Source organism: Dermacentor silvarum, chromosome 4, assembly GCF_013339745.2.
Source record: "Dermacentor silvarum isolate Dsil-2018 chromosome 4, BIME_Dsil_1.4, whole genome shotgun sequence".
Taxonomy (NCBI): Eukaryota; Metazoa; Arthropoda; class Arachnida; order Ixodida; family Ixodidae; genus Dermacentor; species Dermacentor silvarum.
The window spans coordinates 59,697,036-59,721,458 of NC_051157.2; the positions used below are offsets into that span (position 1 = coordinate 59,697,036).

Consider the following 24,423-nt stretch of genomic DNA (forward strand, 5'->3'; position numbering starts at 1 on the left):
CTCGTTAACCCGGGAGCCAGGACGACCTTAAGTAAACTAAGCGAGCTGCCCCCAGCAAAGGTAGTTGACCCCTCGTGGTTTCTTGGGTTGTCGGTGTCATCTCAGGAAGGGGCTGTTTATTCCACCTTTGCGGTGCCAATGCATGAGTGTTCGGCGCAGTCTTTTGTCCTCTTGTCAATTTCTGACGTTTATGGCCTCGTCCGATCGTGGCTGGCTTTGTTGTCCGGTCACCTCAGGTGCTGGCTCAGGCGTGACAGGGGCCATAGGGGTGACGTTCTCTCGGTGTGAAGGGCGATTAGCTGGACAAAGGCATGCCACGTGGAACGTTGCCTGGACCTGCAATGCTGAATTTCAGGCCGAGCATGGAAGTGCCTGGAAAAGTAAAAACGCGCATAACAAGTTTGACACGACGTCTGCAGAAAACGGCTCGAGTAGCTCGTTCCCGACAGCCATGTCGCTTCGCACTGTGTGTACAAGCCACTCGAATTCCAGGAACAGCCGGCACATTGCCGCGTGACTGGCCGCTCGAGGCGCTTTGCGTGTATTCGCGGGCTTCTTTCACGCTCGGAAAAACACTTTTATATAGCACGTATTGAGCAACAGAAAGCCGCATCGGGAGTTTTTCATGTTGCTCTACTGTTTTCTCATTGACACTTTTCATCTAATTTTTATAATTCAGAAGTTGATTATTAATTAAGACTTATTATGTAATTATGTGGAATGCAAAAATAATATGAGTATCTCCAAGCGCCGTCACAAAACATTACCTTGGTTCTGTCCAGCTACGTGGCATTTGCATATTTTTAAAGTTTGACTAAAGTTACGTGGGACACCCTGTATATATATATATATATATATATATTATATTATATTATTTATTTATTTATTCATATTACCCCACAGGCTCCAGTGGAGCATTGCGTAGGGGGGGGGGGTTACAGAAGAAAGGCAATAAATACGGCATAAAAATAACTACATATTAGGAAAGAACAAGTAAATTTGTACATTGGAAGGGAATATATATATATATATATATATATATATATATATATATATATATATATATTCGCAATCCTTGTTTAAAATTTCTTTTCGAGTTTCTGTTTGAAAACAATGTTTTGGAATTAAAACTAAACGTGGATAGTTATGTTCGTTGCTGCAATGGGTAAGCGTTTGCGAACACGCGTTCCACATACGGACGTTGAGTTCGCAGTGAACAGCGCCTTTCGAAATCGCTACAAGGAGGAATGCAAAGCGCATTCGTTTTCCAAAACTGAGAGGCATGACATGTGCGATAACAAATGTCTCAATTTCGGCTGAATATCGTCGTCATCGTCCCCCTTTATTCCATGCTTACAATGTACTCCAGTTTCGTACAAGACTTAAAAAAAAACATGAAAGATTCTGGAATCACTCCAATTCTGCACGATGGCTCAAATATGCTAATTTTCATCATCTTTCAATTCGTAGAGCATTGACTACAATTTTCATTAAAATTCAATACCAGGCTTTCAAAAAAAAAAAGAACGTGTAAGATTCAGGAATACCTCCAATACCACAGTGGGAATTCCGCAACCATGATGTCCATTGCTTAATTGTTTCAAAGAGTAAATATATATATAGCACGAGATACTGAACAGCTTCAATATCAATATAAGTAGGCAAATAATATTCATCTACGAGCCCGAACCTTGCATGTAACTTATCATAGAGTACTATTAATTCTGCTAAACAATGATGCTCAAGTTGCTTAAGCTCTACACGGAGTTAGTAACACATTTTTATTCCTCGCAGCTTTAACTAATACGAAGTAGCAAAACTGTTATATGTGCTAGAAGGTGATGTAATTTATTGAAGACATATCACGCCCCCTTTTTTACCCGCCGTGGTTTCTCAGTGGCTATGGTGTTGGGCTGCTGAGCACGAGGTCGCGGGATCGAATCCCGGCCACGGCGGCCTCATTTCAATGGGGGCGAAATGCGAAAACACCCGTGTACTTAGATTTAGGTGCACGTTAAAGAACCCCAGGTGGTCCAAATTTCCGGAGTCCCCCACTACGGCGTGCCTCATAATCATATCGTGATTTTGGCACGTAAAACCCCCTAATTTCATTTGATCGCGCCCCCTTTCCTTTCTATTATATTTCACACTTCTGTGTGCTATATCTGCAAGTCCTCGTGCAATGTTAATGCCACTGCACGTTGCAATTCCAACTCCTTATTGTCGGCTAATGAGCCCATTGCTACACTATATCCGGTGACCATGCGATAATTTTTATTCGGTGCAGCTAGCTACCATCCCAATTTAATTTGGCTTAAGTTAACCACGACAGTATTTGCTCTCCCATTGTTACATTTAAATTGTTACTATATTGCACCTTCATGGACACTGACCGCTTGCGAAATTCGGAGCGTGCAAGAGACCAGATAGGGGAAACCGCGTTTCTCACCTTGTTTTCATAGAAATCGGATTTAACTCAGTCTAATTAACATAATGCACTCGGAATCTCGGGCTGTTTGCATTGCCCCATGGTTGTTAAATAGCACTGGACGCGCTAACACACACACGCAATCACATGAGGGGATTCTCACAGCGCAGGGAAACAGGTTTTTTTTTTTTTTTTTTTGTGTGTGGAGACCCTGAAATGCTCGGTTTTGTCTGCCGCAATGAGCATTTGTTGTTTACCCGCCGTGGTGTTATTCCTAGTGAGCTCATGCTGCGCTATCACTTTGCTCACGGCGTTTTATAGTTACAATATAATAGTTACAATATAATTTTGTGATTAAAAGCAGAAAGCTTCTTTTTTTAAATGTTTGATTAGCAAGAGTTTAGCGATTACCACTCTCTTTCTCTCTCTCTTCATTATGGCTTGGTAACTTTTGAGCCCTTTGGTTACACCATATGGGTATGGTGGCCATACTTTGAGTGTGCTCACAGCATTGGCGCACCGACAAGGGGGGGGGGGGGGGGGGGGGTCGGTGGTTGTAACCTTCCCCTGAGGCCGAGTTAACCGCCCCCCCCCCCCCCCCCCTTTTGTTTAACCACTTTTCTTTCCTTGCGCCTTTGAGTACAGCTACTAAGATGTAAGGCGCGCAATCGTCTGCACACTCGCAAACTTGCGCAACAAGCGCAGTTTTTGACAATTTCTCGTGAATAAATTGAAATTAGTGCTGTTTAGTTGGTATTGGCAAATTGTCAGACCCCCCCCTCCCCGCTGGCAGACATCCTGGGTGCGCTACTGGCTCACGGTGTGCATACATTCTCCCGGGCTTCGTTCTTGGTTGGCTCGTCTTGGGCTGACTGGCGGACCACTGCACTTACACAGCTATATACCGGTGCCACGTGTACATCTTCCAGTCAGCCTCAAGTTGCCCCGACAACACACCTCTTTCTAGGCAGCTCTGACACGACAGCTCGAGCTCAAACACGAGTAAAGAAAATTAAGGAGTGTAGACTTGCTGGCAATATTAATTGTTACTTACCGCCAGTTCGATTATCTTGAATAGAGCATGACGCCTTAGGTCCGCAAACGCGCGGTCACTTCGTTTTCGTCGTGAGTCCCAGGTTCTTTTGTATCGCACACATGTACGACCTTAAATACTGGCCAACATTTTTTTTTTTTACACTTTTCGTTCCACTGGAAGAGATTCATCGATGCCTTGAATGCTTCGGAAGCCTGTCAGTTCCCCGGGAATGTGCAAAAACGTATTTTAAAGAAAGCGCAGTGGCCAATAACGGAACTGCAAAAAGACACAACGAGTGTTCACAGCAACTGATCCTTTATTTCGAAAACGGCAAATTTTGCCTGGGAGTAGTGGGAGGAAACACGCAAAGGAAGTAGAAATTGAACATGAAATATTATTGTGTTGATTCCCGGCTTCCGTATCAAACCTTGGCACCTTCAGGCAAAGTATAAGCTATCAGAAAAGTAGGGAGCTCATGGGGATTATAAAGGATAATGTAATAAATGATGGGGGGTCGATCATTTCACAAAAACAATAGAATACATAGGCAGCAGGCAAAACATGGGAATTAAATCTCCTGGAACTTAGACGACTGAGATGGCTAGCGATGCAAATACCAGTGACCAGACATTTAGGTATGGATGTTCAAAAAATAAAGAGAAAACGTTTAATCAAGTTGACGGGTATACGGCTACTCCAGTGTTGTGTTATTGCTGTCGGTAATGTTTACTTAATATTTCATGCGGATTACTCAGGGTGGCTTTCGGTGAAGGATGACGTCATGCCACGCAAGAAGCCCTGCTGACGGTTGCGAACAGATGGAGAGCTTGGCCTCCGGCGGCGCTGAATGCAGCCCGACGATGGAGCCTCTTTGGAGAAGCGCGGATTGCCTGAGGGAGCAAAATGCAAAAGAAAAAAAAAAGAGAGAGAAATGATCATCATGCACTTAGGTTTAGGTGTACATCAATGGACGCGTTAGTTAGCGAAAATTGATATGTTCCCAGGACTACACCGTCTGTCTCTCAAGTCCCACGTCCGGCTGGAGACGTAATTTAGTTTCAGCCTGCGCAGTTCGCGCCCTTGTGTGGGCGGTCCCGTCGACCGCATAGTTAACGGGCTATGAATATTTGAACACCTGGGCTATGAATATTTTTATGATTAATTTAGGCTCTAAGTCTTCATGTTTAGGAAATCCTACGCTCCCAACGGAAATGATTCTGTGAAGAAAATATCACGCTCAGTTTGACTCTCGTCGAAACGTACGAGATTCCGATAGAGTTTCCTCCAAAAATTTCTAGAAAGAACTCTACAGGAGTCACAAGCATGGCGGTTCAGTCAGCATGGGAAATGATGCGTGGTAGATCCGTGGATTCGTCTAACTGGCTTCAAACGACTTTGTGACTCTATGAAATATTGTTTCAAATGCAACAATTCGCAACGATTATGCATGTGCGAAGAGACATTGCCTTCGTGTGCTTGGAAAGTTATGATTGCTCGAACATTCAGAAAGGTAAAGCGTAGTAATAATACCACAAGAATTTCTGAAGTCACAAGCTCGAAGACTAAACAAATACACATACTGTCTATATTAAGTGAAAGATCGCAACGCCAGTTCTCTCTAGTACTTATGCAGTTTTCATAGAAAACTAGCGTTTCCAGTCTTCCCGCGTGACATAATGGCTGGAAGAGCGCAGGCGTTTAGCTCTGTATACAGGTACAGGGCTAATTCATGTCAGCTGTCTCGATCTGTGCGTGACAGAAGCGGCACAGCGATAAGGATTAGCTTGCAAAATCAATATACAAATTTACGAACGTCTCCGAGAGACCTTGCAAAGTGCAGCACGAAGATCCAGCTGGAAGAAGAATTTCAGTTGGCTTCTTTCTCGTTGGCTGCCGACTCCGAAGACGAGGGTTCTTCTTCCGCCTCGTCTTCTTCGTCATCGTCGTCTCCGGAGCCCTCGAGTAGCGGCGTGGTCTCGTCTTTCCGGCCACCGGCGGTGCTCTTCACGCCGTCCGCGCTGCCGCTGGTTCCCTTGGCACGCTGCTCACCGCCGGCTGAGCACGACGCCCGCTCGGAGCCGCACATCTCCGGTCGCCGCATGAACAGGTAACCGATCGAATACGTGATCTGCAAGTACCCTCTAATGAATCAGGCATTACGGAAGTACGACAACCACACATTTAAACACACAGTTAGTCAACACAGGACTTGAGAGAAGTTCCACCTTTCTAATTTATTTCCAGTACATTCAGGGTAAACTACAATATAGAGTGTACAGGGTGTCCCAGCTAAAAAGTAGCCAATGTTTCAAAAACGACGGATTGTGCTAGGAGGCTCAAACCAACTCAGTGAGGTTGACGATCGCGTGTCCTAGTCTGTGGTATTTTTTTTTCGTTTTGCAAAGTCAATTAATTAGCCTAAACTAATTGCCTAACTTTTTAAATATTGGCTTCACCAAGAAAGTGCCGTAGATCACATTTAAAAATGGCTGACTGAAGTGTTTGCATTTAAGTACCATTGATGGAGCGTCATGTAATTGCCTTTAAAGAAAGCCCGCGAAATACAAGAACTTTCTTTGGGGTCAAAAGGTGTGCACCTGCATTTCTAGCTGTTATTCTTCCCTACTTTTCTATTTCTATTTTGACATTTGACTGTGTAGCTGAAACGTCAGTAAAGTAGTGTTATTGTATTTTTTCTTCTTTTTTACTACGTTCTCCTGTTCTTTGAATCTATATATATATATATATATATATATATATATATATATATATATATATATATATATGTCGTAACGGTTATATAGCACATATTATATGGCATGTTTATGAAGTGATATGCATATTTCCGCAGCATTCATTCGAAATTATTTTGATGTTCATTACTTAACCTTGTCATAAAATATTTCATTTATATAACTATTTATTTTTTCACACACTCATAGACTTTGTATAAAAAACGCCTGCCTGCGAACACAGAGAATGTAATAGATCACAGTTCGTTCAAATCAGAGGTTAGTGGGGGTCACGGTGCAAGAGTCCTACAGCCAGGTGAGGGTGTATTGACCGTCTTTGTGGTCAAATGCTCTCCTGGCAGCAGCGACCCCTCGCATGCCTTTTGTTAATATGTTTTGTTGCGCGTGCACTCCAGTTGCGCGTGAACTCCATGCACGCGCAACTTTGCGCCCTATATAGCACCACTGTGCATGCCCATCGTTTTTGATGACTTTGACATGAGTCATTGTACGTGTTGACATTCATGACTACACTAAACCTGTGCGCGCCTGTGGTCATAGGCTACCCACGATTTACGATCTTGTTTTCACAGCCTCGTTGTATTCACATTTTTTTTTTAATAATGCCACTCTGTGCACGCGCAAGTTTCCATTCATTTTCTATTTTTACTTGTCTTTTTTTCACTCTTACGGCGAAAATGTATAAATTGAGCTCTGTGTGCTTTCAGTCGCACTCTGGATGAAGGCCGGACCCCGGCCGAAACGTCAGTAAAGTCATGTCAGGTTTTTCCCTACGTGCTTCTATTTTTTGAACTATTTCTGTGCCGGTATAATGTGTATATATATATATATATATATATATATATATATACAGTAGTAACTGTATTTTTCAATGGGCCAAGCGTATTTAGGAAAATCAAAAGCCCAAATTCGCGGTTATCTTAGGTTTATTATTTACCCAACAGTTTCGGTCGGTGGACCGACCTTTTTCAAGGGTGGTCCGACCCTTGAAAAAGGTCGGTCCACCGACCGTAAACTGTGGGGTAAATAATAAACCTAAGATAACCGCGAAGTTGGGCTTCTGATTTTCCTATATATATATATACAATTGTAAGCCTGCTGCTAAAATGCACGACTTATTTCTTTAATTGTTGCTCAGAAGGCTTGGGATCGATATGTTCCTTCATCCTGGTTTCGCCGAACGGAACCGCTGCAAAGAGGTGGTAAAGAAATGGTTGGTGGTCTGTGGCCACCGGTCCTTGCATGATGAACGAAACACAATGGGATAATTAATAGTCAGCGGCGGACACCTGTCGCGGTGACGGCGCCGGCGCGGCTCATGACACTGCCGATTATACTCGACATGAGGAGGGGCGATTAGAGATGCACAATTTCCGGAAATTTTGAGCAATCGGAAAAAAAAAACTGTTTTTATTTCACGATTATTCCCGAAATTTAGGAAAAAAATGGAAAAGAACAAATTTTCTTTAGTATACGGTAAATAGTTTATTGCCAAATGTCAAAAGCCATAACTCTCATTATGTAAATAACAGAAGTTAAATGCTTTCTGCAGGGTTTAAAAAATCGAAGACAAACCAGAAGCATCACCGCGAACGCGTTCAGTTCTTTGTGAACGAGTGCGGCTTCTTAGAATTGTTACGGCAGTTAGAACAACGAACACTGAAATGTCTCTTCTGTGGCTATTTCGTCGTGGCTTTGACTATGGAAACATTGATCAAGATGTCTCCGCGACCGCGAAGTACATCCACACGTCGGAAATTGGCCGTACCATTGCAGAATCTGCTTCCACACGGCTTCATATGCGGACTTACGCCACATGTTGCACAAGTGCACGAGGGAAAGTCAAAATTGAACAATAACGGGCACAAAAACATGAGAAACCGCACCCGAATGTCGAAGCCACGCTGACGCTGGAGCTGACATTATGTGATATAGATGGCGAGTGGTCAGCCGTCGTTTGGTGTTTCGGTATCATGTGCGACGTTTCGGTGTCGCGTTCTGCGTTTCGCTTTCACATTCAACGCGGGGTGTTGCCTAAGTTTTATTTTTGTGCGTTTTTCCCCGCGGAAATTTTGGCCAACTTTTCCAACTGCGCCGAAAAAAACGGAAAAATAGAAGTTCTTTCCCGGAATTTTCCCGTTTTTTTCTGCACTTCGCATCTCCAGGGGCGATTAGAGCCGGCTGGCGCTGAGCAAATGTGTGTGTGTGTGTGTGGGGGGGGGGGGGGGGGGGGGCTCATGACGACGCGATTAGCACCCAATAGTGCACAAAGCTGAAAGAGTGAATATCGGTCGCTTCATCACGTAGATGTCGTGCGGTCGTCCTGACAGCAACAGCGGAGAGGCCCGTGACTACCACTAATGTACGCGGGCCAAGCGTGTCAACGGCATAGAACGCGTGCACGCAGTACCCATTATTCACCGCGTGCACCTTTCCCATTGTAACCGTTTTGGCAACCCATTTCGGAGATCGTTGCCAATTTAGCGTCGTGAAAAGCTTCTATGAGCAAGCATTTACTGAACCGGGGTAGGCGAGCCTAAGGTGTCGCCTTGACAGCTTTCATTGACCCGTAGCTACTAGAGCACTGCACGGGCCCGGCCCGGGCCCGTTTTTACGTTGGGCGGCCCGCCTGAGCCCGATCAAAACTTTTATGGCAAGACCCGGGCCCGGCCCGGCCCGGGCCCGGAAATAATCTACGTTACCCGCCCGGCCCGGCCCGCCACCCCTTTACCTTAGGACCGAGCCCGGCCTGAGCCCGACTCGAAACTGGTCCGAACCCGGCCCGAGACCGAAAAATAATGTTTTTCAGAGTTGAGACGCCCGAGAATAACTCGCTGCACGTTACATGCACACCACCAGAAAGCCCGGCCCGGACCCGCGTCAAAAAGCCCGAGCCCGGCCCGGGCCCGGGTCAAAAAGCACACGCCGTGCCCGAGCCCGTGAAAAAACTGTTCTACCCGGCCCGGCCCACTGGCCGGGCCGGGCCCGGGCTTTCGGGTAAGCCCGAGCCCGTGCAGTGCTCTAGTAGCTACTACGCTATCGGTTTTTCAAAAACGTCTACAGAAGGGAAGAGGTCACAGCATAGGTCTATCGCTTTTGCTTGCAGGTGATGCCTGTTTATTAGCAATGTATTGTGCCCATTGTGTTGGGCTATGTGGCTTTGCGTGGGAGTACGATGACTATGCATTTGTAACCCTCCCGTCGCCGCTATCGTTAGCGGCAGTACTCCTCACTTGCGTAGACCGTCTCTGGCGGTGCGTCTCGGACGCCCAAGTGGAGCTGTGATGCAAGGAGAACCTCTCTGACATTACTATAGTCATATCATAAGACGCCACCAAACAATTTTCCGAAGGACAACATAGGGGAAATAATCTGTAGTTCTGAATTGAATTAAAGAAATTATAAATAAATAAAAATGAAAGTGGATGAAAGAACATCTGGTCGCATGTGGGATACGAACCCACGTCTTCGCATTACGCGTGCGAGCTACCGCGTGCGAGCTACCCATCCACTTCCTGGGGTATTTATGTTTATCTACTAGAGTTAACCATGGGAGTGTTAGCCAGCGCCGTCACTCATGGCGTTGGCGGTGGATGACATCCTGTCTGCCGCAGGCCGCTCTCGAATCCGGCAGCTTTGATGCCTTCGGGTAGTATGTGTCGGTTTATGGGCCAGTTGCTTTCACCCCCCCCCCCCCCCAAAAAAAAAAAAAGAATGCTAACGTGGATGTAACGTTTGCAGCAGAAATGATTGGAATGCAACTCGTTAGCAAAACAAAGGAGCTCGGTGTTGCAGGAGAACGTGTTGCAAAAACCGTGTTGGCTGGGAGTAAAGTTGTTAGAGGCGAGGTAACTTATAACCTGGGAGTAAATAACAAGCTTCATTATTTTACAGGGTATGATGTCAAGGAGATGGGCCTATAAATAGAAGAATTATGGGCCTCACCAGATTTTTGAATTGAGATTATTTCGGCCATTTTTCAATCTAGAGACAGTGTGCTGCAGTTAAGCTACTGAGGAAAATTTAATTCCAGTAGGATGGAGCAATATTCATATTTTTATTGGGATAAAGACTTGCCCTTATATATAAGGCATAATTATTTATGTGTATTATATGTGTGCTGTGAGGCCTGTGTTGTGTGTGAATTGAAGGAATGTTTTTTTTTAATCTGTTATCATGTATCCAGCGGTCATAAGCTGGCTGTGACGCTAATTCTAGTAATAATTTATTTTTACAGTTGGTTTAATGCCGCTAAAATTAAAAACTATGGGATCCATTTGAGATGAGTGACATGTGAGGACGGTGAAACGGCCTGAAAAAACGTGTCATATTTAGCACTTCAGCACATGCTTGGTAGGGAACAGCGTATCCAGATGGTGTCATTAGGGCGATCATTCAGCTCTTTTGATGGCGGTCGCTTGACTGTAATTCTATACTACAAAGAAAAATATGGCTGCGGCTGCAGCCCGCAAATATGCATTGCTTTACTCGCGATTAAAAGTTGTCTGACTGAAGTTCTTGCTTGCAAAGTGTATACTTATGCAAAAAACAGAGCAGTAAACAAACTAAAAGAAAAAAAAAAGAAAGAAGAATGCATATTCGGCAGACACTTATGACTGCATGCTTACGTGTGGGAACGCGAAATCATTGTACCATATGTAGACCTCGGAGCGTCATGAACGCGCTCATTTTATACGGGGCTTAAAGTCTTCCTTCAGTGGAGGGGAGGGGGGCTCTCAAGGCGCGCGTAAACTCACACACGCTCATATAATCTCTGATTCAACGCATCAGTGAAACGCTGAATCACAGGATCCGGCAATGTAACAGGTCAAAGAACGTAGGGAAAATACCATGATTTTATTGACGTTCCGGCCGGGGACAAGCCTTCACTCCGGGCGACATCAGCCAATCGTTTATTGAAAAAGTGGAAAGCTTGAATTGCCCCGCACAAGGCACCACTGGTAATAAAATCACCTCCAGCGTCTGTCGAATGGGCACTGCAGTACTACAGTTGACCTGCCAAAGGGGAGGCCGCCCCCCTCCCCCCCCCCCCCCTAAAAAATGGAATGGGGTCTGGGCCCCCCCGAGCTTCCCCTAACTTTAAGCACTGATTTTCTACACTGACATGACGTCGCGCCGCCTCCTCCCAATTGACTGCGCCGTCACGTGCCCTGACGCACGCATGCACTAGGCCACAGCTCTATAGTCATCCAGATGGCTGCGACGTGACGAGTGCAATGACGGACGCACTAGGCACACCTTAAGTCAGCCAGAAACGTGGAGCCGCCGTGGCGTCTCCCTCTGAAGTACGAGGATTCAGCCGCTCGCAACTTCAAAAGAACTTTAAGCATGACATGGCCAGCCAAAATGTGGCTGACCGAACATGTATGCATGCAAGTTTGAAAGTATGTTTATATATGTATAATTATGTATTGCTTTCTTTGGCAAAACTTGATGGAATTAGTGTTTGCTAAGTGAACTTTTCGGCAATAAAGAAAAAAATGTCACAGTTTCGCCCTAAGGGCGAAGCAATGAATGCGATAGCAACACAGCAATGTCATACGAAGTAAGGTGAGCGGCTTTGGTAGCAATATGAATTGTAGTAAACATGAGCTGATTAAGTAAGCAGGTGTGCTGCGGCGTAAGTAGACCGACATGAAGAGAGACTCGATGACCACGAGAAGGCGCATGTGAAACGGTGGTGTTGATGAGAAGCGCTTCCCGTGGGCAGCGCGTGCGAAGGGACACACCTGTAGCGCTGCACTGCCGATCCGGGCAGCATTGCGTGTGTAGCGTGCGTTGGAAAATGTGGCCCGACTATTACGAACTGAATGAACAAGCGTGGTGTGAGCGCGCACAAACACGAAGAGATCACACTGAATGACAGCAGACAACGACTGTCAAAACGCTGGCAGCAAGCATACGCCGCAACGGGCGAAGGTACGTGCGGTCTATCGCTTCAACGGAAACTGAGCGGCGAATGCACTTAAAGGTCAGAGCCGTGTGGAGATAAGAGACGGTGCGAGCGAGCGACGAGCGCGGTTGTTGGCAGAGAAGTGCGCCCCCCCCCCCCCCCCCCTTGCTCCCTCCGGCGCTGGCTTCCTGCTTCCTTGCTTGCGCGCGGGAGATTGAGTGCGTTCGCTCTCCGTGATAGCGCGCGTCTCCGCACGCTTCCTCTCGGGCATACGGCGCGCGGCGAAGATTTTATCTATAGGGAACGTCACGGCGACGGCGACGACGACGGCGACGGCGACGACGACGCCGACGGCAGAAATCCGGTTCAAGTGTCCATATAATTGCTATTGCAATAAAAAAAAAAGCCGCCGTGGCGTCGGGGGAGTGTGTTCGTCTCTTAGCCCGGAGGCCCCGGTTCAATTCCCACCCAGACCGAAATGTACGACATTTTCTTTTCAAAGCCATTAATTTACTTTCTTTACAGGAACCCGCCTGAGAAGTTTGACGTCAGTTTTGACGCGTTGTTACTCTTCCCGCCGTCGGCCTGTTTTGGTACCATCGCTTGGTCACGCCGCTGCCGATGACGCCGGATTTTCGCGTAGTGGAGAAACCGCATGCAAGCGATCTTGCGCGCGACAGTGACAAGCGACGTGATGGAGATAGCTGTTGCGTTCGCCCGTCGCTAGAGTTACTGCATATTAAGGGGAGCCTGTTAAACCAAGTTAAGACCTAGCAGCAACCAAGTTCATACCTAGCAGTAGCAGCCAGTAAGCTTCGCTGCAGTGGCGCACCGACGGGGGGGGATTCGGGGGTTGGAACCCCCCCCCCCCCCCCCTGAGGCCGACTTAACCCCCCCTTTTGTTTAACTCCTTTTCTTTCCTTACGCATTTGAGTACTGCAACTAAGATGTAAGACGCGAAATCGTCTGCACACTCGCAAAAAGCGCATTTTATTGACAATTTCCCGTGAAGAAATCGAAATTAGTGCTGTTTAGATGGTATTGGCAAACTGTCAACCCCCCCCCCCCCCCCCCCTGGCAGAGATCCTGGGTGCGCTACTGCTTCGCTGTACTTAAGGTTAGTTTCGCTCCCTTCTCAAAATTAGAAACCTAACAGAAAGGTGGCCATTTTGACACGATTGCTTAGATCAAGCTCGAATCGACTCGTTCCGAAAACGAAATTTCCAGGACATATTCACAGAGGGGCAGGAACGCTGGAAGCGCCGTATTGCTGAGCAAGCTATAGGGACTACTTCAAAAGTGTTTTAATGCACACAAATAAATAATTTCCTCAAACACAGCCAGTCTCGAAACATTTTGATACCACCCTATTTTGTTATAGCACAAGAACGGTGCAGTGATGTTTTGAATTAAAAAGTCACGCCAAAAACGGGCCTGGACTCACCACAAAGGCAAACACCAATATCAGCAAAAGGCTAGCATTGCTGCTCCCAATTGTCTTGAGGAACATGCTGCCAAACGAAGACCCAAACAAGGCACTGTATAGAGATGTTGATGGAAGAGACAATGCAGTGCTTATTCTTATCGAACGATTCACATTCAATCAACACATCAAACCCTGTTGCAGAAAAGATCGGATTGGTGGATGAACTAATAGGTTCATAAAGCAAACTTACGTTGAAGGCAGAACCATCGCATACGGCTTCATGTGGCTTTGTGTGGAAGATTTATTGCATTTATTACATGGCCTAGAGGGTGCTTCGTATCCAGGTTCGCTGGTAGTTAGCCTAAAGAGGGAATTAATCATGCAAATTATGTATCACCTCATGCTCGCCCTCCCCCCCCCCCCCCCCCCCCCACCCCACCCACACACACTCACGCACTTTTATTTTATTTTTCAGCTTATTTTGTGTGGAGATCCCATTAGAGCGTTGTGTTCTGGGACCTCCTTCTGTATTTTCATTTATGTATTACACTTAATAACTCAATACACCATGATTCTGATAAACCCAAAGCAGGATTCACAAGGTAAAATTCTATTTGTCGTCCCTAATGCTCGTTCCACCAGCTCTCTTTAAAAATAATTCCTGTGATTTTGTACAAATGTTGCCATGTCGATAACATTATGGAGTGTAACACTGTCCTCCCTATCCTTTCTATATATATATTTTTTTCATTTCTGAGCGGCAGTCGATCGCAAAGTGGCGATGAGACTTCTTCAGACATTATTCTATCTTTCGCCCACTCCTCTCACAGCACTGTAACTTGCGACAAAGACATGCCTTGTCAATAAATTTCTAAACACCCCTTTTGTGAACATCTGCAATTAGGAGCAAATAAGGCGAAAATAAGAAGAAGGCGCTCACGTTCTTTACCAAGCGCTGGTTTTCAGACCATAGAGTAAGCGGCCACGAATCCAGTAACAACTGTGCCAAATAAAAGCTACACTGTTGTGACGGTCAGTATGCCGCACGCAACTTGGACAGTGTGTGCGACCGCGTGACACACATTGATTGTTTCCCAAGAGAATTCATCGACCTTAGCTACCGTTGCTATAGGCGAAAATGCGAGAGTGGTCGTCTCCAAATCAATGAAAAGCCCAAAATATATAAAGGTAGAGCACTCTGCGTTGCACGCATACGCCAGCTTGCTTTGAGGGCCGTTACTTCAACGCAAACGTCTCTTGAGTGACTCCCGGCAGCATCAAAACTCTTCCTGTTCAGTCACATGCCTCTCGTGGAAGACATAAGCGACTTCGAAGCTATTCAATAATTCAAGTTTCCCGCCAAGACAAAAGTTGAAAGCGAAACTGCGCTGAGGATAAACAAAAACAAAAATACGTCACCCAAGACACGTGTACGCGTGGCAAAAAGAATGGCGTTGTCGGGTCAAGTTTGTCCCTATATGTAGTTAGTGCTAGCAACACTGGCAACTTTCCATCAGCTGGCAAGATGGCCGACTGGAAGGAAAAGATCTTACACTACGGTAAACGACTAGAGAAAAATCAGAGCGATGAAAAGGCGAGTTTCAGCTTATTTTGTACCGGTTGTCTTACTCTGTGTTTTCTAAGCCTCTAGGCGTTGCTTAAGGTGTGCTTCGGCAGCAGAATTTCCCGGGGGCAACGTTTGAGCTGCGTCTACAGGTTGCCTTCGTCGCAGTTCCAGCGGTAATAAACAAGAGACGTCAGCTATCGGCTTGCTTACACTGTACTCTAAGTCGTGGGAGAACAACAGAATAAAGAAAGCGAAAGCAAAGGACACGGCCTCTCGAAGCCTGCCAGAGTGTCGCCGGTCGGTGGCGGGATCAAACGAGACTGTACTGTTTAATATCGCGACGCGAGACCACGACGTGGAAACAAGCGAGACAATCTGCGCGCTGCGGGTGGCTTTCGGTTCATTTTCGTTTCGCTTAATGTGCGCAGCTGGCTTTTTCCCACCTGACCTCTTTGTATAGGAGCGGTCTACTTATGGGCAAATGAGTTATGCGCGGATTGTTGGATTGGTAGCTGAATGTGGTGCTGGGGATCCTGGGGAAAATAAGCTTTGTTTTCTTGCGCAGGTATTGGAAACTCTTCGGAAACTTCAAAAAGTGCCCATGACATTAACGCTATTACAAGTGAGTGAAATATGTTACATTTTTCTCCTGTTTATTTTGTGCAGTCGTAAACCTGAACTAGGGAACCCTGCCGAACAAGAAAGTGTATATCCATTGTGAACCGCGCAACACGATCGCTTCGCAAACTCTTTTGAATAATTGCTTGGTAAACTTGACGTTCATGTGCTTCCAGGCATAGTGTATTCACCGATTCGCTCGCATGTGCTTTTATGCTTGCGTAAATGTCGGCGGGAGACGCCTTTGCAGCTTTTTCACAAAAGCTTGCACGTACTTTCTCAGTAATTTGCATGATCTCACCTTTCGTTGCGTACAGGAAACTGGCATTGGACGAACTGTAAACCATTTGAAGAAAAGCAGCGGGGTTATTGGAGAATTGGCCCGGGCCGTCATCGGCGCATGGAAACAGGTATACACAGAACACTTTATTTTACTTGTTGTTGCAGCCTGCTTGAATGAAATCAAAAATAATAACACGTCAAGAGTTGCCGTGGGCGTCGTATGCTGGGAAACGCGCATATGCATCTGTCGTGCTTATACCTTGAATAACTAGGACCTCGGAACATTCAAATGTGACTTTTAAGCACATAGCAACTGGCATGCAGTGTACAGCCGACTGCAAAGGTTTCTGAAGCAAGGAAGCCGTATTAAAGTTCAATTTCTGTGCAACTTCACAGCTGAGTTTGAAATTTTGGTGGTGTTGGGACTCTCGGTAGCGTTTAGGCCGGTGATCCTTCAGCCATAGGGATGAGTACGTCCTGGAGTAGGAGCGAGAAAAAAAAAAGGATTTATTCTACATATTTACAGTGGCTCCAAATGTGGAAGCCCACTCCATGGGGGCGCACTTTGAATGTCTCAGCTCACTACATGTCTGAGCACATATCGGAACACGTCAGGATACTCCCACCGAACCAGATCTGTCCGGTTATAAAGCAGTCTTCCCTAGGTGACCCGACCAGGGAATCTGATGACCTTGGTGCAGCCAATCAGAAGGGTCGTATTGTTCACAGAACTCCGCCTCTAATGTTGCACCCTCGCATTTGCCGCAACTGCGTGGCCATCTGGGAAACCGAGATCGTCGCCATTCCCACGGTAGTAATTCCACAAAGTTGGCCCCTCGCATCAATCAGTGACATCTCCACGACGGTCAGCTTCAGCTTCTCATGGTCGGTGTCGGGCACTGTTGCCAGGTAGGCGGCCGCTGATGAAGGGGGTGGCATCGGGGAAAACACCCAATGGATGCGCACTGCCGATTTGGGGTGCTTGTTTGCCCGCCACGGCGACGCTGATGAAAGGGGCTTCCTTGATGGAAACAGCCAAAGAATGCACCCTGCCGATTCAGGACGTAACAGTGGTCAATGTTGTGGTCACATGGCAAAACATCTCCTGCACCTACCAATTTAAGAGCAGATGCATTGGCTAAATCAAGTTTCATTTTTTTAATGAAATTCTCTGTTGTTGCAGTTGAGCACACATGGATGCTTAAGATTACTTAGCCAATGCTTTGTGCAAGATGTGAGCCCTCGGTGAATAGATAGCTAATTTGCAGTTAATTGGGAGAATCCTTACTTGTGCATTACGGCTAGGTAAGCAAATGGCCATATCTTGCTTTCAGCCAATAGATACAAAGCTCTCAAATGGCATGTGGTGTGTCATTGAAGAAACCTGTGAAAAATGGAAGTCCTAAGCACTTGCTTGACATTGTAATGCTTGATTTTGTTTGTTTATATCAACACAATTGTTTTATTTAAGGTGTTCTGAATGTCCCGTCAAAGCACCCCATTGTTCAACAAGATTTTACATTCGTCCTGAGTTTGCCTTTCCACTGAAGAATCTTTAGCAGAGAGCCAGAACCCACGCTTTTACAGCACAAAAAAAAAAAAAGCTTTACACTTGTTCGCATTGATTGCACAGGTGCAGGTTTCCTTTGTGCCTGTATATTGCGCACCTCCCAAGTGTTTTCTGCAGTGCTTTAGCTGCACTTGCTGTACGTATTAATGTTTTACCAGAGCTCATTTTCTGGGCACTGCTGTCTTGGAATGTTCTCAAAGACTTGTTCTCCTTCTTCCAGGTGGTCTCAGACAGCACGGCCGAATACGCTGAACAGCAGCAGCAGCAGCCAGCCCCAGCAGTGCCATCAAAGAGGCACCATGATAGCAAACAAGATGGCCCACCACCAAAAGCTAATCGGACGTCAAAGCCCTACTCTATTGAAGTCGAGACATCTAGCCCCATCGAAAACGTTCCGGCGCACTCTCGGCACAGACAGAATGGGGACAGCCATCAATACAGCAAACATCACCATGACCACCACCATCAGAATTCGTCACGGCATCATCACAGGGAAGAGCCCGCAGCAGCACCACCACCACCACCAAAGGTATGAGGTGCTCCATGTGGAGCAGGCTTGCCTTTCAGCATTGCAGTAGATGTCAAAAACTATCTTAATAGCTCTCTTACAAGGTCACATATATTGCAAGAGAGGAACCATAACCAGGGCACACGAGTTATGAATGTTTGGTGCACAAAAGAGAAAGAGGCTATCTAATGTTCTTATATAGTCTACCACAATTATTGAGTGAAGTAAGCTGATTACTGTTAAGCAGCAACAACACATGGTATTTTCGGCTTAGTGGCAGTTGATGTTTGTGCACCTTATTGTGTTTGGTTGATGTTTGTGCACCTTATTATTATTCAAGCTTGTCCTTGACGGAAGTGTGTCCTTTATGGCTGGTGAGTAGCATGGATACTCCATACTATGCATTTTGACTGTGATAAAAACATGGGTATCGAGAGCCATGAAATAGAAATGCTAAGCTGCACTATACTGAAAATATGTTTTGAAATATGTTCTATGCTGTTCTCTGGGAACTTTTCAGCAGTGGTTTACCTTTCAGGCAAACAGAAATAATGTGAACAAGAGCATGACATGTACTTTGTTTTTTGTGTCACTAGACTCTACTTTGTAGTGAAACAGGGGCACATTAATTTACCGCTACAGTAGACTCCTGTTAAAGAAACCCTGTTAAGGCGAATCTTCAGATATGCCAAACAATGTTCGAGTGCTTGGTTGTTTCCCCATAGACTTCATGCAATGAAATATCCACTGAAGACGAACCGTCCATTTGTAGTCATCACTGATACTTGCTCTGCTCAGCAAGAGGCCTACGAGTGACCTGTCACTCCAGCAAGAGCAGATCATGTTTCCTTGGACATAAACTGTAGTAGTGTTAACGATGATGTGAAAACATGCAGGGCTGACATCATGAAAACAGTAGCTAAGAAGGTCCTTGAGTTGTCTTTTCAGGCTGAAAATGATGATAAGGACATTGCCGGGAAGCCACAAGAACAAATGGTGCTCACACGTGATGCATCTAATAATGCCATAATACTTTGGCATGTTTCAACACACGGACACTGAAGGATTTTTGGGCTAGTCAAGTGAAATGTGAGTTTCGAGATAGCGCACAGGTTTTCAATGCACCAGAAAACAAAATTACTGTCTCCCAAATAAAAGCACCAATATTTTGAATCAGTCACGTAAGTGCATTAAAAAAATTACATTACGGGGTTTTACGTGCTGAAACTACAATCTCATTATTAGGCACGTCATAGTGGAGGACTCCAGAAATTTGGCCCACCTGGGGTTCTTTAACGTGCACCTAAATCTAAGCACACGGGTGTTTTCGCATTTCGCCCCCATCGAAATGCCGCCGCCGCGGCCGGGATTCGATCCCGTGACCTCGTGCTCTGCAGTCCAACACCATAGCCACTGAGCAACTACGGCGGGTCACTTAAGTGCAATAAATATCCTTTTTATATGTGTGCCTTTTGATTCTTATACTCTTAATACTTGGTTGTGGTTAGAGTGATTTTGTTTTCTTTGATGACTTCTGTTAAAACAAATTTCTGAAAAGACAGATTTTTTCGGTCGCTTTGAGTTTGTTTTAAGTTAGTGTACTATGTTTGCTCTGGCATTGGTGCATGACTTTGTGTACTGCATGCAGGTCGAGCCACCTCCAAAGAAGAGCCCAGAGAAAAAAGTGGACAAGAAACAGATGAAGAAGCTCCTCAAGAAGGCTGGCCACAGTGAAGGGGGTCTAGATGGTTCCATCGCGTCTTTCGAGGCTTGTCTTGGCCTCAACGACACAGTGACCTTGCCCAAACCCAAGAAAAAGCCCCAACCCATCAGTCCTTCCAAGAAGCAGCAGCCATCCAGAGTTGAGTCTGTGAAGGATGCAACCAAGCAGCACTCTTCCAGGGGAAGCGAACACTCTTCCAGGGGAGCTGAACACTCTTCCAGGGGAGCTGAACACTCTTCCAGGGGAGCTGAACACTCTTCCAGGGGAGCTGAACACTCTTCCAGGGGAGCTGAACACACTTCCAGGGGAGCCGAATCGTCTCGCTCGAAAAACGGTGAGAGCGGTAGCAGTGGGGGCCACAGCGGCAGCAGCAGGAGCAGCAAACACGCAAACAAAAAGGAGCAGCTCATGCCTGAGGCTCTACGAAAGGTGGGCTGCCCTTTAAAGCAACACTAACGAAATAAATATTTCAATGTATGCCAATCTGACAACAGACAGATCATAGACAGTGGAGCTGTATAAGCGAGTTCTCGCACCTTTCCAATGTACCGGGGGTCTGTTTGCTGGCTCACGGCCTTGCTCAAATGTGGCAGCTGTTGCTGCCGCATTTGCAAACTCTTAGCTGACCTCCATCGTGGTACCAGTAAAACGTGACATGAGAAACAAATTACGGATTACTGATTAGAAAAAAATACACGTATAAGTTGTTGTCTATTCAAATGAGATATATGCAAGGTAACTTTTACTTTGTAATCATTCATTATTATGTTTCAAAGCGAATTCAGAGCTCCGACACACATTGCCTTGCATATACATTTGATATTGACTACGTCATGTCGGCCTTCGCCATCGTGCAAAAAAAACATTGCAGAACTCCCCTTAACAACTTCGCCGTCAAAATAATTTGCACTGTGCTAGTAAATTACCCTTCTATACAATACCAGAAGGAGCTAATCTTGCCATGAGAAGAGACTTGGTGAGACAGAAAAAAGGCGAAAGATGGACAGTGACATCACCTTAGAAGTTCCTGTGCCAGCTTGCCATGATGCCATAAATTTTGCCGGAATCTGCTGAAGCCTAATTAAATTTGTATTGGTAAAGATTGATTATATTGTATTCTAAAAGAGCCGAACACTGAACTTAGTAAAAACTTTTACTGAGCCATAACGGCCCAAATATGAGAAAATATAGTTTGAAATCCCCAACGTCGCAAGGCGTGACAGTGGTGAGGTTTTGGTGGTGAGGTCAAAAAATGAACATTTGACCTCTATTTTCTCTTCTAATAAACAAACTATTACTACAAACTTTGCATAAAGAGAGTTTGAGAGAAACTTTGTCAGTCTGCACTGATTTAGTGTTTCTCTTTAGTGCCCCTTTAATCCCTTACTGCATAGCCACATATCCACACAGTACGATGCGCAGCATGTTGGGATGATGGCTGCTCTGACTTTTGGTATTATTAGTGTTAAGGTAGTGTGTTGATTTCACTGCCATCACCACGTCATGTAAACACCACCTCTTGTTGCATGCTGCAAGGGGGTTTAGCCCTCCCCTTGTCTCTCTTACATCTTTTGCTTTCTTGCATGTGCATGTTTCTTACGTGTTATCCTTTGCCCCTATTTGGCACCATAAACAAGAATTCCAAATCTAATGGTACATTTGTCTGGTTGCTTTCGGGCACTGTAGCCTTACATTCAGCTGATTTAATTTGAGTGCTCGCACACACCCTAGTCTGGTTCATTCAGGGCACCCAGAGGCACTCTCACCTTCATGCTGGGATCGGGACCGAGATCCAAGAGAGCTTAGTCGCTTCGCTGCCACAACTTGTGTGATTGGCATGATGACTGCTGCTGCCAATTTGGCAGGAGTTTTGCATGTTCGTGCCTTGCACATTTTCAAGCAGTTTGTAAGTTCTGACCTGTGCGCTACACAAAAGTGCGACTAGGAAACTCGGTGCATCGGCACTAGCTGGGCTTTCAGCACTTGTCTGCCGATGAGAACTGCTGTAGCATTAGCCCTGTAGTACCTCGTACAGCCAGTTTGACTTGGGCTGGCTTCCTCTGGCTCTGGTTTCAAGTATGCTCCGCATCATTGCAATCCGAGACCACATGCTGAAGGAAGCAGACCGAATTGCCATAAAACGCCAGCTAGTCAAAAAAAAAACTTTGTTAATCCAAAATGTGATCCTGGCATTTAGGGTGTACTCAGAGCAGCAATCTTATAAGTCTACATTAATTGGTTTCTCATTGCCATTGCGATTAACATTGTTTTGATTAAACATATCACTTACCATCATCGTCTAATGAATGCTCTAGTGTACCTGTAAGCATAAACCCACCCTCATCCGCCTTTTTATTTCTTTCCATTTTGCGTAGCTAGTCTCGACAGTCTTGTTTTGGTGCAGGTTGTGGGGGTCTTCCCCAACCCGTAGCGCGTGTAATCGCAGCTACGTAGGGTTCGGGCGACCGTCCAGGCAGTAGGTCAAGCGAGGTCAGAGAGAGCGGGGGTCTCTCGGTCGCGCTCTTTTATGCCTTTTTGCCTTTCCGCGAGGGGAGTGTCCTCCTCGCCCGCCGGATGCTTTCCCTCTTCCCGCGCGGCACGCGCGTCGCGAGAGGCGAGCGAGAACCGGGAGAGGGCAAAGTGCATTTCTCCCGTGTTCGCCCGGCTCCCGCAGCGCGCGGTGGGCGCGCACGAGATGTCCACCCGGCTGCTGTCGCGGGCGCTCCGTGCGCCGGCGACGGGCGAGCGCCCGCGGGAGAAGGTGGCAGCGTGTGCTCCCCCACAAGGTTTATGTATTTTCTCAAAATTCCGGGTTCAGCGTCATTCCCAGTGATTGGTGATGGTGCCGTTGTTTCCAGTGTCAGTATCAAAAACATCTATTTTTGGGAGCTTTTCATAGCGCATCCACTCATTCATGAAGCGTATAAAGCTTGCATGGAGGTTGCTGTCTACCTGCACTATCTGAAACTATTCTTTTACTTAAGGAGGGAAAATTGGGCACGAGTTAGTGTATATTCATGGCTGCAATAGTGCAACTAAGGACAGTGACTCAGAAAAGCAGGGTACACCGCATGGCGCCGACTATCAGCTTGAGTTTATTACCGGAAGATGAACAATATATATGAAGAATAACTGTCATGTGGTCTTAACCCTTTCAGCATGCACAAAGCAGCACTATCAAAAAGCAATTCTCAAGTTAAAAATGCATAACTCCAAAGGTGCCATGCGCTTCAGATGGGAAAAACCAAACCAGTCAGAAAAACTTGGGAAAGCAAAAAGAAACAGCTGTAAAAATAAACTAGCCACATAGAGCCACATAGTAAGGCAACTTCACTTTTTTGCAGTCATATAGATGGCTGGTGTCGCTGTTGGCCTTTAAGAGGAAGCTTGAGCTCAGGGCCAACTCCAATGCCACCTATTCAAATACATGTCAAAGGCACAAATGCTTCTATGAGAAAATCACTGGGCCGATTTGAATGAAGTCTGTTGAATTTGAGAGAGAAAGTTAAATTCTAGTGACTGTAAGAAACAGATTTATGATTTAGCCTGGAAAGATTCCTGAAAATTGTTAAGTTAAAAGAAATATAGCAACATGAAGTTTGCAAATTCGCAACTCCACACCAAAGACAGATATCACAGTTCTGTAAACAGCATCCGTTATAGCATCTAAAAAACTTGATATGTAAATTTATAGCTTACATGAAATGGCTACAGTGTTTACCAGGGTATCGCAGAATTCCTACTTATAAATTAGTGGTGTATCTTAGAGGGGTATATAACGCATCAATTTTCTCCGCTTTAGACATATTATTGGATGCAGTTTACAGAATTGTGATATATTGTGTATTGTTGCTGAGTTAGAGTTGTGAAGTTGATAGTTTTGTTTTTTAATATCTTGCAACTTTCAAGAATCTTTCTTTAAAAGTTGATGGCTTAAATAAAAAGTCCGGTTCCTACAGTTGCTTGATTTTAACTTTTTCTTTTAAATGCCAAAAAAAAAAAAACTGGTGCAGTGGTTGATGAGTAAAAACTATTTCTCCATTCACATGTATTTAGAGGTATGCTTGTGCGGCACCGCATTGAGCAGTTAGTTATTTTTGTGCCAATGTGGCATGGGTATTATACCCAACATTTTCTGCCTTTGTGTTTCTTTTGGACGGTGATTTTTGATGGGACAGTTAGTTATTGGACATTCTTTGCCTTTTTAGCCCGACTTGGCTCCTTTAGACAGGGACGAAGTATCATCAATGCTGCCAGAGATCCAGCCTGTGTACAAACCTCTGCCCCACAGGTTATTTGATGAACCACCATCAAAACCACCGAAAAAAAGTAAGAAGTCTTTTCCTTCATTTTGTTTCTTTCTTCAATGCTTTGGGTGGACTGCAATGTGTTCCGCAATGTACAATCCATGCTCTTTCTGTTCATGCAGGCTTAACGAATGAGGAAGCCATCATCTTCACATCTTCACGGAAGGACCGAACGCAAGTCTACTCCGGCCGACGCAACTGTTTTCTGCCTGGTGTGTAAAGATTTTTAATAGACTTCACAGTTGTGTCTCCATAGTTGTCTGTCACATTTAAGCTGCATTACTGGGAAAG

At 45.6% G+C, this 24,423-nt stretch overlaps 2 protein-coding genes across 3 annotated transcripts in view; one reads left to right on the top strand and one right to left on the bottom strand.

The window, feature by feature from the left end:
• Positions 1-3,804: 3,804 nt before the first annotated feature.
• On the bottom strand, positions 3,805-14,606 carry LOC119450097 (uncharacterized). Of its 2 annotated transcripts, none has more exons than XR_007466677.1 (5): positions 14,498-14,606; positions 13,808-13,918; positions 13,576-13,669; positions 5,278-5,592; positions 3,805-4,354 (listed from the first exon to the last, which is right to left on the bottom strand). XR_007466677.1 is itself a non-coding variant. In XM_049666799.1 (5 exons), exons 2-4 carry the CDS (start codon positions 13,837-13,839, stop codon positions 5,332-5,334), a joined length of 387 nt encoding a protein of 128 aa, XP_049522756.1. In that variant the 5' UTR covers positions 13,840-13,918; positions 14,498-14,606; the 3' UTR covers positions 3,805-4,354; positions 5,291-5,331. The 2 variants fall into 2 exon arrangements, 1 of the variants encoding a protein (XP_049522756.1); XM_049666799.1 differs by having other exon boundaries at positions 5,291-5,592.
• A 439-nt stretch (positions 14,607-15,045) lies between these two features.
• The window catches only part of LOC119450096 (transcription elongation factor B polypeptide 3), a 31,017-nt gene continuing 21,639 nt past the window's right edge, over positions 15,046-24,423 (top strand). The window contains exons 1-7 of the mRNA XM_037713459.2: positions 15,046-15,151; positions 15,690-15,746; positions 16,060-16,152; positions 17,815-18,123; positions 19,751-20,254; positions 24,034-24,154; positions 24,255-24,344. Coding sequence (XP_037569387.1) covers positions 15,083-15,151; positions 15,690-15,746; positions 16,060-16,152; positions 17,815-18,123; positions 19,751-20,254; positions 24,034-24,154; positions 24,255-24,344 — 1,243 coding nt within the window. The 5' untranslated portion in view covers positions 15,046-15,082. The remainder of the gene's footprint in view (positions 15,152-15,689; positions 15,747-16,059; positions 16,153-17,814; positions 18,124-19,750; positions 20,255-24,033; positions 24,155-24,254; positions 24,345-24,423) is intronic.

What these genes read in the sequence shown, in the direction of transcription:
- LOC119450097 (XM_049666799.1), bottom strand. Translation starts at nt 13,839, where the DNA reads ATGAAGCCGTATGCGATGGTTCTGCCTTCAAC. An exon ending in GCGATGGTTCTGCCTTCAAC is followed by an intron (nt 13,670 to 13,807) that starts GTAAGTTTGCTT and finishes ATCTCTATACAG; the next exon opens with TGCCTTGTTTGGGTCTTCGT. An exon ending in TATTGGTGTTTGCCTTTGTG is followed by an intron (nt 5,593 to 13,575) that starts GTGAGTCCAGGC and finishes GGGTACTTGCAG; the next exon opens with ATCACGTATTCGATCGGTTA.